The sequence below is a fragment of the Pseudoliparis swirei genome, chromosome 17 (assembly GCF_029220125.1).
Source record: "Pseudoliparis swirei isolate HS2019 ecotype Mariana Trench chromosome 17, NWPU_hadal_v1, whole genome shotgun sequence".
Classification (NCBI taxonomy): Eukaryota; Metazoa; Chordata; class Actinopteri; order Perciformes; family Liparidae; genus Pseudoliparis; species Pseudoliparis swirei.
In genome coordinates this window covers 20,902,982-20,916,245 of record NC_079404.1, presented here as the reverse complement: position 1 = coordinate 20,916,245, position 13,264 = coordinate 20,902,982, and the positions used below count along the sequence as shown (strand labels likewise).

Genomic DNA, 13,264 nt, shown 5'->3' with positions numbered 1-13,264 from the left:
CCACCGTACAGCGACGAGATCAGGAGCGTCGGGGACACCTCCGTCGAAACATACGGAGGGCTGTCCCCGATCACTGAGGTGGACGAGGACGCCATCTCCTCCGATAAGTCCTCAGCCAGCGGCTCCACATCAGAGGCCGGCAGTACACCGATGGACTCCGGGGAAACGGAAGCCACGTCGGATGCCGATTCTGAGTCTGAAGGAAACTCGACTGCCTTCTAGAGAGATATATTGTCCACTGTGAAGTAAGAGTGAATAAAATCAATTCCCCTTGCATGGAAGTGAAGACATATTGCGTGCCACTGCAGAGTGTTTCAAACGTCCACTTTTGTTCTCTTTTCCCCGAAGCAAGAAAAGACATTGGTGGTTTCCCGCTGCAAAACATCAGTTTTGCTCTCTTTCTTCCGCCTTTGACTTACTCCTTCTCTCTTTGATGTTTCCTGAGAGTCTTTATGCCTCTTCTTTTTTGTGTGCCATGATGCTCCTGTTTCTGCTGTGAGATTGTGCATGTCGAAGTACTATCTGGTTTTACTGAATCTTCTCCTGTCACACAGTATTACACTTTTCCATCGACATATTTGATTTCTCGCCAGCAATTGATCACATTTATTAGAGTATGATTTGTCTTGTCGATAAACACTTCATCTTAAAAATTCACCGTTGTGTTTTTGCAAAAACAAGTGCATATTCTGTATTTGATTGGTAGCGTTAATTAGGTTTGTGGTTTGTATCTTTGTCTCAGTATATGATTGTCCTCAAATATATATGAGCATAGATTCTGTATTTACTTTTCTGGGAATAGGGAGAAAATTGTGGCGAGAATTCATCGTGAATGCCGTGATCTTGATACAACCTAGCTAGTTATCTGCAGTGTTTATGTTTGCTTTTTTCACCCAGAGAAACGTATGTACACTGCACCTTCTGGGAAACCTTTGCATTAACTTTGACCCCTTCTCTCCTCCTCAGCCTGGGATGAAGAAGCGTATTAATCTGGCGGTAGATCGGAAGGATGAGACCAGCTCCACAGGAGAAGAGGGCACCACAGAGACTCAGCGAAACCGACTCCCCAACAGCCACAGCAACATCAACGGGAACGTCTACCTCGCGCAAAACGGCACTATCGTCCGAACTTGGCGGCCACCCCACCCAAGCAACTTGAAGGTGGGCTCTCCGTGCCGGCTCGGTAAGCATTTTAAAAAACTAGACAAGTTGGGGGTGACTCACGAAGAACCCCCAACCATTCCCGGTATGGATGGCACAGGGAACGACACAGAAAACGGAGCAGGCACATGTGTTCCATGTGTTCCATGTGTTCCCTCTCACGTGGACGTCAACCTCAACAGTCGGCAGTCGTGCGGCTCCCTCGGATCCACCGTCACGGATCTTAAAAGTTTTGGATCCAAAACCAATATTGCCACGGTCTTGATTGACAGAAACAGCAGTGGCCCTCGTTTCTACGAGGAGCAAGAGACTTCTGTTGACAACCACAAGGCGAGTCGGGAGACACTGGCGTCTCACAGTGACCACACGTTATCAGACGAGGAGGAGTTATGGATGGGACCGTGGAACAGCCTTCACATACCAATGACAAAGCTCTGACTTACCATGCAGAAAATACATCCCCTGTTTGTTATTTTCCTATCTTTACCATGTTGTTTTTGTGAAGAAAAGTATCAGAGAAAAATGGTGTGCCTCAACTATATAAGCGCCGATCCCTGTCTATGAAAGGCGATTGCACTTAAAGTCAAATCAATTTTATTTAACCATAATACATTAAAGCTTTCTTCGTACCAAGTGGTTATCAAAGATAGGGCTATTACAGAACGGAACATTGAGCTGCAAGGCAATGAGTGCCCCAAAGAAATATTACATTTTCTGAACCGTTAACTGTAATTTTAAGTCTTTATTCGAGACAGAAGATGGGCCTCTTTTATTGGGTGATTCCATGGTTAACTTTTTTTTCTCAGTTTCATTATTTTTATTTTTCATCAAATAAATCACAAATAGATTGTAATTCATTTCACTGAAGATATTTACAGACGAATCACAGTAATCATTTGAAGAAATTGTGATTATATAGTCTATGAGAAAGTAAAAGAAACATATTTTGTTAATAGTGGTTTACTTGCAAATATTTAAGATTGTCATTGATTACTCTATGTTGTGATCACTTGACAATGTTTTTTGGAAATTTCTGAAATTATATGAAATTATTTTTGTCTATTTTGTATCGAACAGAAATGGAAAATCTAACATACAGCATTAAAGACAAAATACCCACATAACTGTTATCGCTGTATTTCAACAGTGAGATATGATTGTGTGATTGTAATGTTTTTATAAGGACATTTGTAGATACAGATGGTGGTATTTTCAACCACAGATTTTCTCTGTTTCCCGTACGAGGGTAAGGAATACCAAAACAATTACTAAATTCGACATCAATTTTCTAACTTATTTCTTTGTGTATTGTGACGCATAACTGCAGGATTTTATTATTTTTTCCACTTCACCCTAGCCTCAATTTCAAGGTGATTTAGCAACAGGGACAATGTGGTTAATAGCAACCCGCATTTTTGTTTGTTTTTGTGAATAGCATTCTCGTGTACCTTTATACAATGTGAAGAAAACTTGGGGTTCATAGATACAGTTCTGGGGATGGAAGTTGAAAATAAGGTAGCGCACAGCAGTAGGACTCAGCAGTGAGCTCATAAAAAAGATATGATTTCTGCAGAGAGCGATGTTAGAATGAGGCCTTCTCTGTGACAGGTCACCGAGCATGAGGATATGGATAGTTACTACATATCTGAAAAGCAGTGGGAAGTATGCAGGGAAGTCTGAGAAGCTGACATCCTTCTTGAGCCCACTCGCTCACCTGTCAAAAGAAACTCCAACAAAAAAAAACAAGTGTTTTTATAAGATGGCAGTGATTGCGACCAAAAAGGCAAAATTCTATGGAAGTCTCATTCTCTTTATTTGTTTCTTGGTTTCTAGGAGTTTGACACATCTAACACATCCAGAATGACATTCACAAAAAATGTCCTGCAGTCAATCAAACTGTGCGAATGCCAATCAAGTTCACAGAGTTCTTTGGAAAATTTCAGAAAGGAGAAGGAGCTGAATGCCAGAGTGAAGTAGCTTGAAAAGCTGCTCAGAAATAATAGGTCAGGAGGGAACCTTGTTCCCCCCACAACACGCCTCTGTCCTACAGGATCAAAACAAACCTCTGCACTACGCTGATAGAAGAAGAACAAAATATGGAAGCAAGACGTGAGGGGAAAAAAACCCCATAAAGATCAATCTGTGTTAATTGTAAGTTGTGTCTTTTTCAACTGTTTAATGTATGCCGTCTTGTGCGGATACATTTTTGGATGTGCACAGAGCAGAACCGGATCTCTAGTGTTCACTGTCGATCAAGAGACCCCCGCTCCACTGGGCCTGCACCCTCACAGGAACCCAACCCTGTTCACTGCAGAGAGGTCTCAATCGTTTTTGGCGGTTTTCTTATGAATCTTTTATGTTTTTTTCTGTTTCAAAATGTTGAAATGAATTATAAAACAATCATTAACCACACAAAAAAAAGAAGAAATATAGCACTAGAAATGAAATGCATCTGTGCCCTCGTCTTCTTTAACACAAGGACACACTTGGAAGCGTTTCTACTGAGCATGTCCTTCTGTCACAGGATTATTCAATTCAATTCAATTCAGTTTATTTGTATTGCCCAATTTCACAAATTACAAATTTGTCTCGGAGTGCTTTACAATCTGTACACATCGACATCCCTGACCTTTGACCTCACATCGGATCAGGAAATACTCCCAAATAACCCTTCAGGGGGGAAAAAAGGGAAGAACCCTTCAGGAGAGCAACAGAGGAGGATCCCTCTCCAGGATGGACAGGTGCAATAGATGTCATGTGACCAGAAGGACAGATTTAGAGTTAAAACACATTCAATGAGTATGACAGAGTGTATGAATAGTTCATAGTCGGCATATTCCACGATGGAGACCTCCACGATCCATCAGGCAGATGGAGGTAGAGAAGAGGAGTGGGCGGAGTCTCAACATGCCCCAAGTATTTCACTTAGTAGATTCAATTACACCGTTAAGAATAAAAATATCCCTGCAGTAATTATTTTTTGGGCTCGAGAGAACCTTCAGTCCAACGTCTTCAAATGGAATTTTCATGTCATTTTCATTTAAGTTTTTCATAGAACAAGACAAAAAGAAGATGACATGTTCCACACTTACTGGATATTTCTAAGCAGATCTGAAGTTGCATCACTGCTCACTGTCACTCCTCTGGTTACCTGTCATAGCAGAGGCTATCTGGTATAATAAGTAAGAGACGAGAAAAAACAAATGACCATCTGCAGCAAAGAAATGACCTATCACAAAGTCTTAAACAGGGGCATTCACGTTAAATGAGATTAAAATAGATAATTATTCAATAAAAGACTGTATAATTGGATCAATTAGAATTTTGAAATAACAAATGTTTAAACTCCATGAGCCACTGAGCAAGACGAGAGCATTTCAAACAACGTGATGTTGAAAACATTTTCATTTCATTCCTCCCTTGGAAGAAAAATGGCAACAAATAAGTTTTGGTGGAAAGTAGGCCACTGACGTTTATTGCTTCAATAAACAATTCTTAATGTGATCGTTGACATATAAGGCTCAAATGTAATTTCCATCTCCCAGGTCGTCTTCATCGTGACGAGGCGAAGACAAAAGTTATGCAAGAAGTTCTCTCTCTCTCTCGCTCTCTCTCTCTTTCTCCTATTCACTGGATCTTCAGTTAAGTTATCTACATAACAGCCGGAGATATTTATGACCTGACTCGAGTTGCATTACATTTCAGTTTTGCTGCGGCAAGGTGACCTGTATAATCCTTTTTTTTTTTCTAAATGTCTTCTCATGACCTTCCTTTAAATGATGTTTTAACGGGAATATTAATACAGATATGCAATCGTTGTAATGTAACATACACTTTAAAAAGTCCATTATATTGTTTTCTTCTGTCCAATCTGCCCCTTTGTTCCAAAATGCAGTATCTCAGGGATGAATAGGACTAATCCCGAACGAAGCTTTCACGAGACCAATCATCAGGTCAACATTTCTAATTTCTTAAGTACCGTTGGTTTGTCACTAAATACACTACCGTTCAAAAGTTTGGAGTCATCCAGACAATTTCGTGTCTTCCATGAAAACTCACTTTTATTTATCAAATTAATTGAAAATTGAATATAAAATATAGTCAAGACATTGACAAGGTTAGAAATAATGATTAATATTTGAAGTATTAATTTTGTTCTTCAAACTTCAAGCTCAAAGGAAGGCCAGTTGTATAGCTTATATCACCAGCATAACTGTTTTCAGCTGTGCTAACATAATTGCACAAGGGTTTTCTAATCAGATATTAGTCTTCTAAGGCGATTAGCAAACACAATGTACCATTAGAACACTGGAGTGATAGTTGATGGAAATGGGCCTCTATACACCTATGGAGATATTTCATTACAAACCAGACACTTCCACCTAGAATAGTCATTTACAACATTAACAATGTATAGTGTGTATTTTTGATTAATGTTATCTTTATTGAAAAAACAGTGCTTTTCTTTGAAAAATAAAGACATTTCTAAGTGACCCCAAACTTTTGAACGGTAGTGTACCTACAGAGGCGAGCATGGCGGTACACCTTTAGTCTTGTTTGAAATGTGGCTGTAACATTAATGTAGATATCAGGTGGTTGAGGTCATGCCCGTTTCTATGGATGGCTGACATCTGGTGTAATATAAACTCAGTGTCTGCAAACTGTTATGACAGTAATGTAAGTTTCATAGTAAATCAGATGTGTAGAAATGATGTTTTATGAACTGATCACAAGCAGTCTACTCTGTATCATATAATCTTCCTCAGGGTTCATTTAAATGTATTTTTACGTCCCTCAAACGAGGTTCTGCCACAGTTTTTGTTAATGCGAAGCAGTTTTCTGAAACAGTAATTCTGTAATAGATCCGTTGATGTAAATCACGGCACAGAAATACTGCTGTGCTTCACAGAGATTCATAAATCTTAAAAGTTTTTATGGAGGGTTATTATTCATACACCGGGGGGTCTGCAATGTTAGTAATGCAATGCATGCGCCAAACAATGGAATAGAGTCTCGTTCTGTCTATGCTAGTTCGAGACAGTTTGTTTATTCTAAATAGTCTTTTGAGGGCCCGGTTCCCGGTTCCTGGACCTTTTAGTTTAATCAGTGCAGCGAGCTCGTGCACTCAGACCTGCCTCACGCCTCTTGAGCAAGTTAACACATGCTTTGGCTCGCTGAGGATGTGGTATCGTACAGCTGATAGAGCCACATCGCTCCTAATACGTTAACATTCAATTTGACACAAAGAAGAAGTGGGAGCGACTTCACAGAAATATATCAATATTTAATCACCTTGTAATAAAAAATTCATAGTGAAAGTAAAAAAAGGAACATAAGCTCGATAGAAACTTTTGTTCTAGATCCAAAAGAGTCATAGAGTGGCCTCTTGTGTATCAACCCTGTGGAGTAAAGATTCCCTTCTGATATGATATGGAAGAATTGATGCCGTTTTCTTGCATTTGATGGAACAATAATAATATTCTGAAGATGCGCCGATGTCAAAATAAAACAAGTTATCGCACACAGCCGTGGAAACATCACAAATATTGCATTTATCGAATGCTGCAATGCGAATTGCGCATAATGAAACCGCCCTGATGAATACTCTATTGTGTTTGTATCATCACGTCGTCACAGCATTTAAAGTCCTGTTTGATTTGGTAGCCCACGTTTGTTGAACTTTACCCAGAGTGTGTGTGAAAAAGCAAATACAGGAGTCGCATTAATCGCATGTAAATACTACATGTCATGAATGTGTGGAGACGCTTGATAGCTGAAGCCAAAACATAAGCATGCAGATTAGATTGTCTGTGTACACAGGAGGAGTGGGTAATACATTAATGCCATTTTCACTTACTCAGGAATGCGATTCCCAGATACAGGTAAGCACTGTTCTCATTCCAAGTCCACCGGCAAGCCTCCTGAGTTTCACCTATGAGCATAGCCTATATAGGATATCCTGGCCTCCAGCAGGCAATATGATAATCTCCCCATGACTCATTCTAAAGGAGATTATCCCAAATCCCCAACGGAGGCAGGAGAAACTCCTCATAATACCTATCCCTCACCATTGCGTATTGCATGCCCAGACCTAGAGGGCAGGACTCTTTGAAATTTCCTCCAAAATAAAATTATCCATTTCATTACTTTACAGTCTTGGAGGTCACACAAGTATTCACATGTGCAAAAATCAGTTGACGATAGGAATACAACTGCAAAGGCGAAAATATATTATATACACTACCGTTCAAATGTTTGGGGTCACTTAGAAATGTCTTTATTTTTCAAAGAAAAGCACTGTTTTTTCAATAAAGATAACATTAATCAAAAATACACTCTATACATTGTTAATGTGGTAAATGACTATTCTAGGTGGAAGCGTCTGGTTTCTAATGAAATATCTCCAGAGGTGTATAGAGGCCCATTTCCATCAACTATCACTCCAGTGTTCTAATGGTACATTGTGTTTGCTAATCGCCTTAGAAGACTAATGTCTGATTAGAAAACCCTTGTGCAATTATGTTAGCACAGCTGAAAACAGTTATGCTGGTGATATAAACTATACAACTGGCCTTCCTTTGAGCTTGAAGTTTGAAGAACAAAATTAATACTTAAAATTGTAATCATTGTTTCTAACCTTGTCAATATCTTGACTATATTTTCTATTACATTTTCAATTCATTTGATAAATAAAAGTGAGTTTTCATGGAAGACACAAAATTGTCTGGATGACCCCAAACTTTTGAACGGTAGTGTACACTTTTTCTTATCCCAAACCCAAATACAGAGGCCGAGGGTTGTGTGTTTTTCATTCATTTCACCAGGAGCCACGGCTACTGGTGAAATGATAGCTCATGCATCCAGGTGTGTCATTATTTTCTCTATGCAGTGAACTCTGCCTTTTTACTCATGAAACTAGATCAGATCTGCTCTGCAGCCGGAACAGGGAGAGATTGGAATAGTTCACTCCTGCAGGGAAAACCGAGGCTGGTCCTAGATTGGTTATTACAGCGGAGCCACAATGTGCAATGGTGTTTATTCCAAACGCACCATCTGAAGTAAGGGCCATTTCTGTGATATATGATGAAGCCGTGAGGTGAACGTCTCTTTTGTCACCTGAATTTTTTATGATTGTCTTTGAATTTCAACAGGGTGCACGTTGATAGGTTTCTTGATTCTGTGGTTTCCGTCCTCACACAGGTACAGTCCAGGATTTGGATTACTTTTGAAATGTTGGGCTGTTCCCAGTGGCCTACAGTTTATTATTATTTTTCATTTCAGTTTATTTTGTATAGCCCAAAATCAAATTATAATATGCCTAAAAATGTAAATATATTATGCTAAAAAGGAACAAACAAATGTCCCAAACAGAGAATCACTGGTCATACAAGTTTCTTCGTCACTGGATTTTTTCTTTACAGATTTCGAACGAGCTCTTCTTTCAACTCAGGTGAACCTGATTCAGCCCGAACTATAAGCAATGTCTCTTAAATGAGGTGACGGTTTTCTTCTTCTAGTTCTAAGGGAGTAGGGAACTCTGCCTCGCACTCCATCAGGCTAGGTGGCGGTAGTGCACTTGTAAAGATAGTCGCAACTCGGCATGAAACAAAACGAAGATGAGGATGAAGAAGAAGACCCGTTGACACCCTATGGTTGACCGACTCGAGCTCACGTCTCAGGGGAGGTGTGCGGCCCTCAGCAGGCTCCAGCTAACAGCCATAACTCCTCAACACAAATAAAAGAATAACTAAACATAGTCATTGGATGTATTATATTTACAACGTTTCTAATACATATTGTTCCTCCGTGCTGGATTACAACACGTCCAACTCGAGCTCCGGTGTGTTCGTGTCCCCCCAACTCGCTTCTCCATGCAGTCCCAACTTCCTGCTCAACACCTGAAGCGGGTTCCCTCAAACTCACCGTCACTACAAACTATTCCCGGGAAGGGGAGTGTCCCGGACCACCTGACTCTCTGTCTACTTTATTGTTTTCAGATGCTTCTATCTGGATCATACCGTACTCATGTACACGCGTGTTTATCCGTGCTAATAGTAAAGTTTTTGTAAAAAAGTCCTAGCAATAAAAATGTAATGGTATCAAATACCAAGTAACGTATGACATCAATGTCATAGTATTGTATGCCATAAGAATGTTGAGTTAGTCATCACATGTCATGGTATAATATGCCTAAAAATTTAAATATAGTATGCTAAAAAGGAACAAACAAATGTCCCAAACAGAGAATCACTGGTCAGACAAGTTTCTTCGTCACTGGATTTTTTCTTTACAGATTTCGAACGAGCTCTTCTTTCAACTCAGGTGATCGGCAGCGGCCCACGGTGTTTACTTGTCTCCATTTGTCTCGTATTCACAATGCATTATTCAGGACACATCGATATCCTAGCTTCTGCTTACGGTAATGAAACCGTGACATTATATATCCGCAGTTGCTGTAACATCGGTTAACCTTGGAATCCTTATTGGGTATATTTGGACATACATTGATAATCTGATAATTGAATCACATTTAAATATAAAAAATCATATCATTTGACTCTTCCAGTTTCAAACTGTGTGCAGACGGGAGCGTTTTTCCGGTCCACCTTTACTTGATGTCCCGCTCTCCATCCAGTCAGCTGCTCCTCCCCCAAACATATGATGTCCTGTATTTTCTCTGAGAACCAACAATTTTAACCGAATTTAACCTCTGCCCGCTTTATTTATTTGCCCCAAACAGCCGTAGACGTTAGCATGAGCTAACCAGCCACAGTAGCGGCGACCGCGTTTTAACGATGTTCGTGTTTCTTCAGCGATTTCCGTGATCGTGATGACTTTGTCGGCCTGTAAAAGTTGTCGTCCAGTCGATAGTTTACTGTTGCTTCATCTGGATCAAAAACTCATGACGTGCCATTACACAAAACGGTGTGAAATGTTCTTGTGATCAAATAAGTATTTTCAGTTCGGCATGAAAAGTAAGTAATATAGGTAATAGTATGTGTTTGCTATGTCTAATATCCTTATTTTATATATAATGTAATTATAATGATGTATTGGGTTATAGAAATGATCTCTTTTGCATTATGACTATTATTGTACCTGCTTTAGATTAAAATCATAACCATCAAGTAAAACAGAGGTAACAATGTAAGCCAAAAGCTTTCTTTAATCTGAAATACATAGATTCTGAGAATGCCACCTGACCTGGTGGTCGACCCTCTATGGATACCTCCAACAAGATGCACACAGCTTCACGATTGATCCATTACCCTATTCACAAGATGCAGATCAGTGTGGTCTTCTCCTCTACAGTGTCAAATGAATTTACTGTATTGTATTGTTATTGTGCTCTTTTGCTTCCACAGCTGAGTGTTATGTTGTTGCAGCTCTTCATAGTTCATTAATCCTGCTGACAAGTTATAGTGTTGCCAGAGCTTCGGCCTTAACTGATCAATGCTAAACGCATTAAAGCTTCCCCATCGGCCATAACTTGATTAACAGACTAAAGTCCAATTCATAAACATTCTGTGAATTCTCTTCAGGGGACTCTGAAGCCACTAATTTCACCGTGGATCTAATTGTCTTTCACCTTTTCAGTATCGCCCCTGCAGCTCATCCACCTGTTAAGATTACACTTGACCCTGCTTCTTCACATTCCAGCACACCGCTGCTGGCTAATTAGATTTCCTCTGGAGTCGAAACTCGAATCGGAGAGATGGCATGGAGAGGCCGACCGGGAACAACTTTGGGAATCACTCTGTGGAAGCATCAGAAACGGTTAATTCCGCATAGTTACACCCTGAATGAGAAATATCAAGCAAGAACATCATGAGCGAGACATATCTATTTTTTTAGAACACTTGCATTCAATCACTTCTTACACGTTATTCCCGTGCTGGCCTTGCATCATACTATCTACTTCATATTTTTCCAGCTGCAACACCGTCAAGCATCCACTTGTTTTTCAATTGCCTTTGAAGAATAACAATTTAGTATCATCGGTGTATCTATCTCTCACCCTCTGGGTATTCCTCCTGTTAGGAATCCTTACGTTACATTAGATTATACAACATCAGAATAAAACTAGAACATAACATGCAAACCAAACAAAAGTAAAGCAGACATCATCAGATTATTTCATGACGCACCTTCGGCCTCACGCGAACACACATACACACACACTTCATTTTCATTTACACTACACACATACACACACTTTGCATTTTGCACACTGTCTATATTTAATATTTTTATATTTAATTTAATTTGTCATTAGTATTGTATTGTGTATTGTGTATGCATATATGTTGTATAGATACATATATATTTTATTAATATATTTTACTTTGTATACTTCTTGTATACATCTTTATCTTTCATCCCTGTTTTTTATATTTTATTTTTTATTCTTGTGTGTTTAGTTTATTGGTGCTGCTACTGTTACGACAAATTTCCCCTTGGGGATTAATAAAGTACATATCTATCTATCTATCTATCTACTCAAGCGGCCACAAGATGGCGCCTGAATCTCACGAATGTGGTTTGACGTTTGTGGCAAATGAAGTGATGACAATTAGTGGTCCTGACTGAGTGGAAAATTAAAGATGCATATATTTGACTTTTGCTTTCTTTTGACATTAGAGGCCCCGCAGCATGGCTGCCTATTCATTTGCTGTGAGGACATGATGTTAATGATGACACTCGGTTATCTTTGACCAACATGCGAATAAAAGAGTCGTCGTTGCATTCAACGCGTTCATATTTAGTCTTTTTGAACCAAACATTTATTTTCTCTTTTTTCTGACTTTTTTTACTTGTTTTTATGTCTTACTACAAAACTAATAGGATGAATTGAGTGTTATGCTTGTGCTCTATAAATATGGCCATGATGGTACGGGTAACATCAGGGACGTGTTGCCGCTCCTGCAGTCCTAATTAGCTCACATTTCTTCCAATCTGATAAAAAAAAAGTTATCTTTCTGGAGTGGAGAGAACAACAGATCACTCCTATTTTAAGAGAGTGGTGCTTAGGCAGAGGGCAGCTTCAAGTCCATCATCATCTCCTCATTTCCTGCAGCTATTTAAGACTATGCCTCTCCAAAATAGGCTCCCGATGACCGCAGCCGGAGCTATCTGAGGGCCTGCTTTCGAACTAATTCGAGGATATTAGGATGTCTCAGAATGTTTTGTTTTGACATTTCTCCACCGTCGTGTACAAAGCGTGTGCCATCTGACTTTATGCCACTTTAGAAATCATCTCTGATGTTTTAGGTTTCTATAACTATATATTGTACAGCCTGAGTGCTTTATAATTTCTATGCGGCACATTGTTATTTTGGAAATGTACTCGAAACAGACAGGTCGTAAACACAGACACACACACACACACACACTCTCTCAAGCACACAAAGTGCAGCTCAGTGAGCCCAGTCCTTCGACATCCCGCCCAAAGGTTATATTCTATCTGAAATGTTGGGTGTGTAGTAAAATACATGCTCCACACTGTCTGGCTCTCCTAATGAAGGGGTTGATGACGGGTAGTCCTGTGTTTGTACCATGTAGCGTGCACCGCTCTATCACTGGATACAAGGTCAGATTATATCTCATCCTATATCTGCCAGCAGGGCAAGTATGCAATGAGAGCTCAGTTTATGACACAATATGTGTTTGTTGTTTTATGGACCCATGAGTCTGGAATAAAGATATATATATATCTATATTATTCCAGAATATGAGGCGACTGTCAACAGTATATACACTACCGTTCAAAAGTTTGGGGTCACTTAGAAATGTCTTTATTTTTCAAAGAAAAGCACTGTTTTTCAATAAAGATAACATTAATCAAAAATACACACTATACATTGTTAATGTGGTAAATGACTATTCTAGGTGGAAACGTCTGGTTTCTCATGAAATATCTCCATAGGTGTATAGAGGCCCATTTCCATCAACTATCACTCCAGTGTTCTAATGGTACATTGTGTTTGCTAATCGCCTTAGAAGACTAATATCTGATTAGAAAACCCTTGTGCAATTATGTTAGCACAGCTGAAAACAGTTATGCTGGTGATATAAGCTATACAACTGGCCTTCCTTTGAGCTT

At 39.5% G+C, this 13,264-nt stretch overlaps 1 protein-coding gene across 1 annotated transcript in view; it reads left to right on the top strand.

The window, feature by feature from the left end:
- pcdh15a (protocadherin-related 15a) overlaps positions 1–2,009 on the top strand; it is a 276,702-nt gene extending 274,693 nt beyond the window's left edge. Inside the window, exon 39 of the mRNA XM_056436303.1 lies at positions 967–2,009. Coding sequence (XP_056292278.1) covers positions 967–1,599 — 633 coding nt within the window. The 3' untranslated portion in view covers positions 1,600–2,009. The remainder of the gene's footprint in view (positions 1–966) is intronic.
- The last annotated feature ends 11,255 nt before the right edge of the window (positions 2,010–13,264 follow it).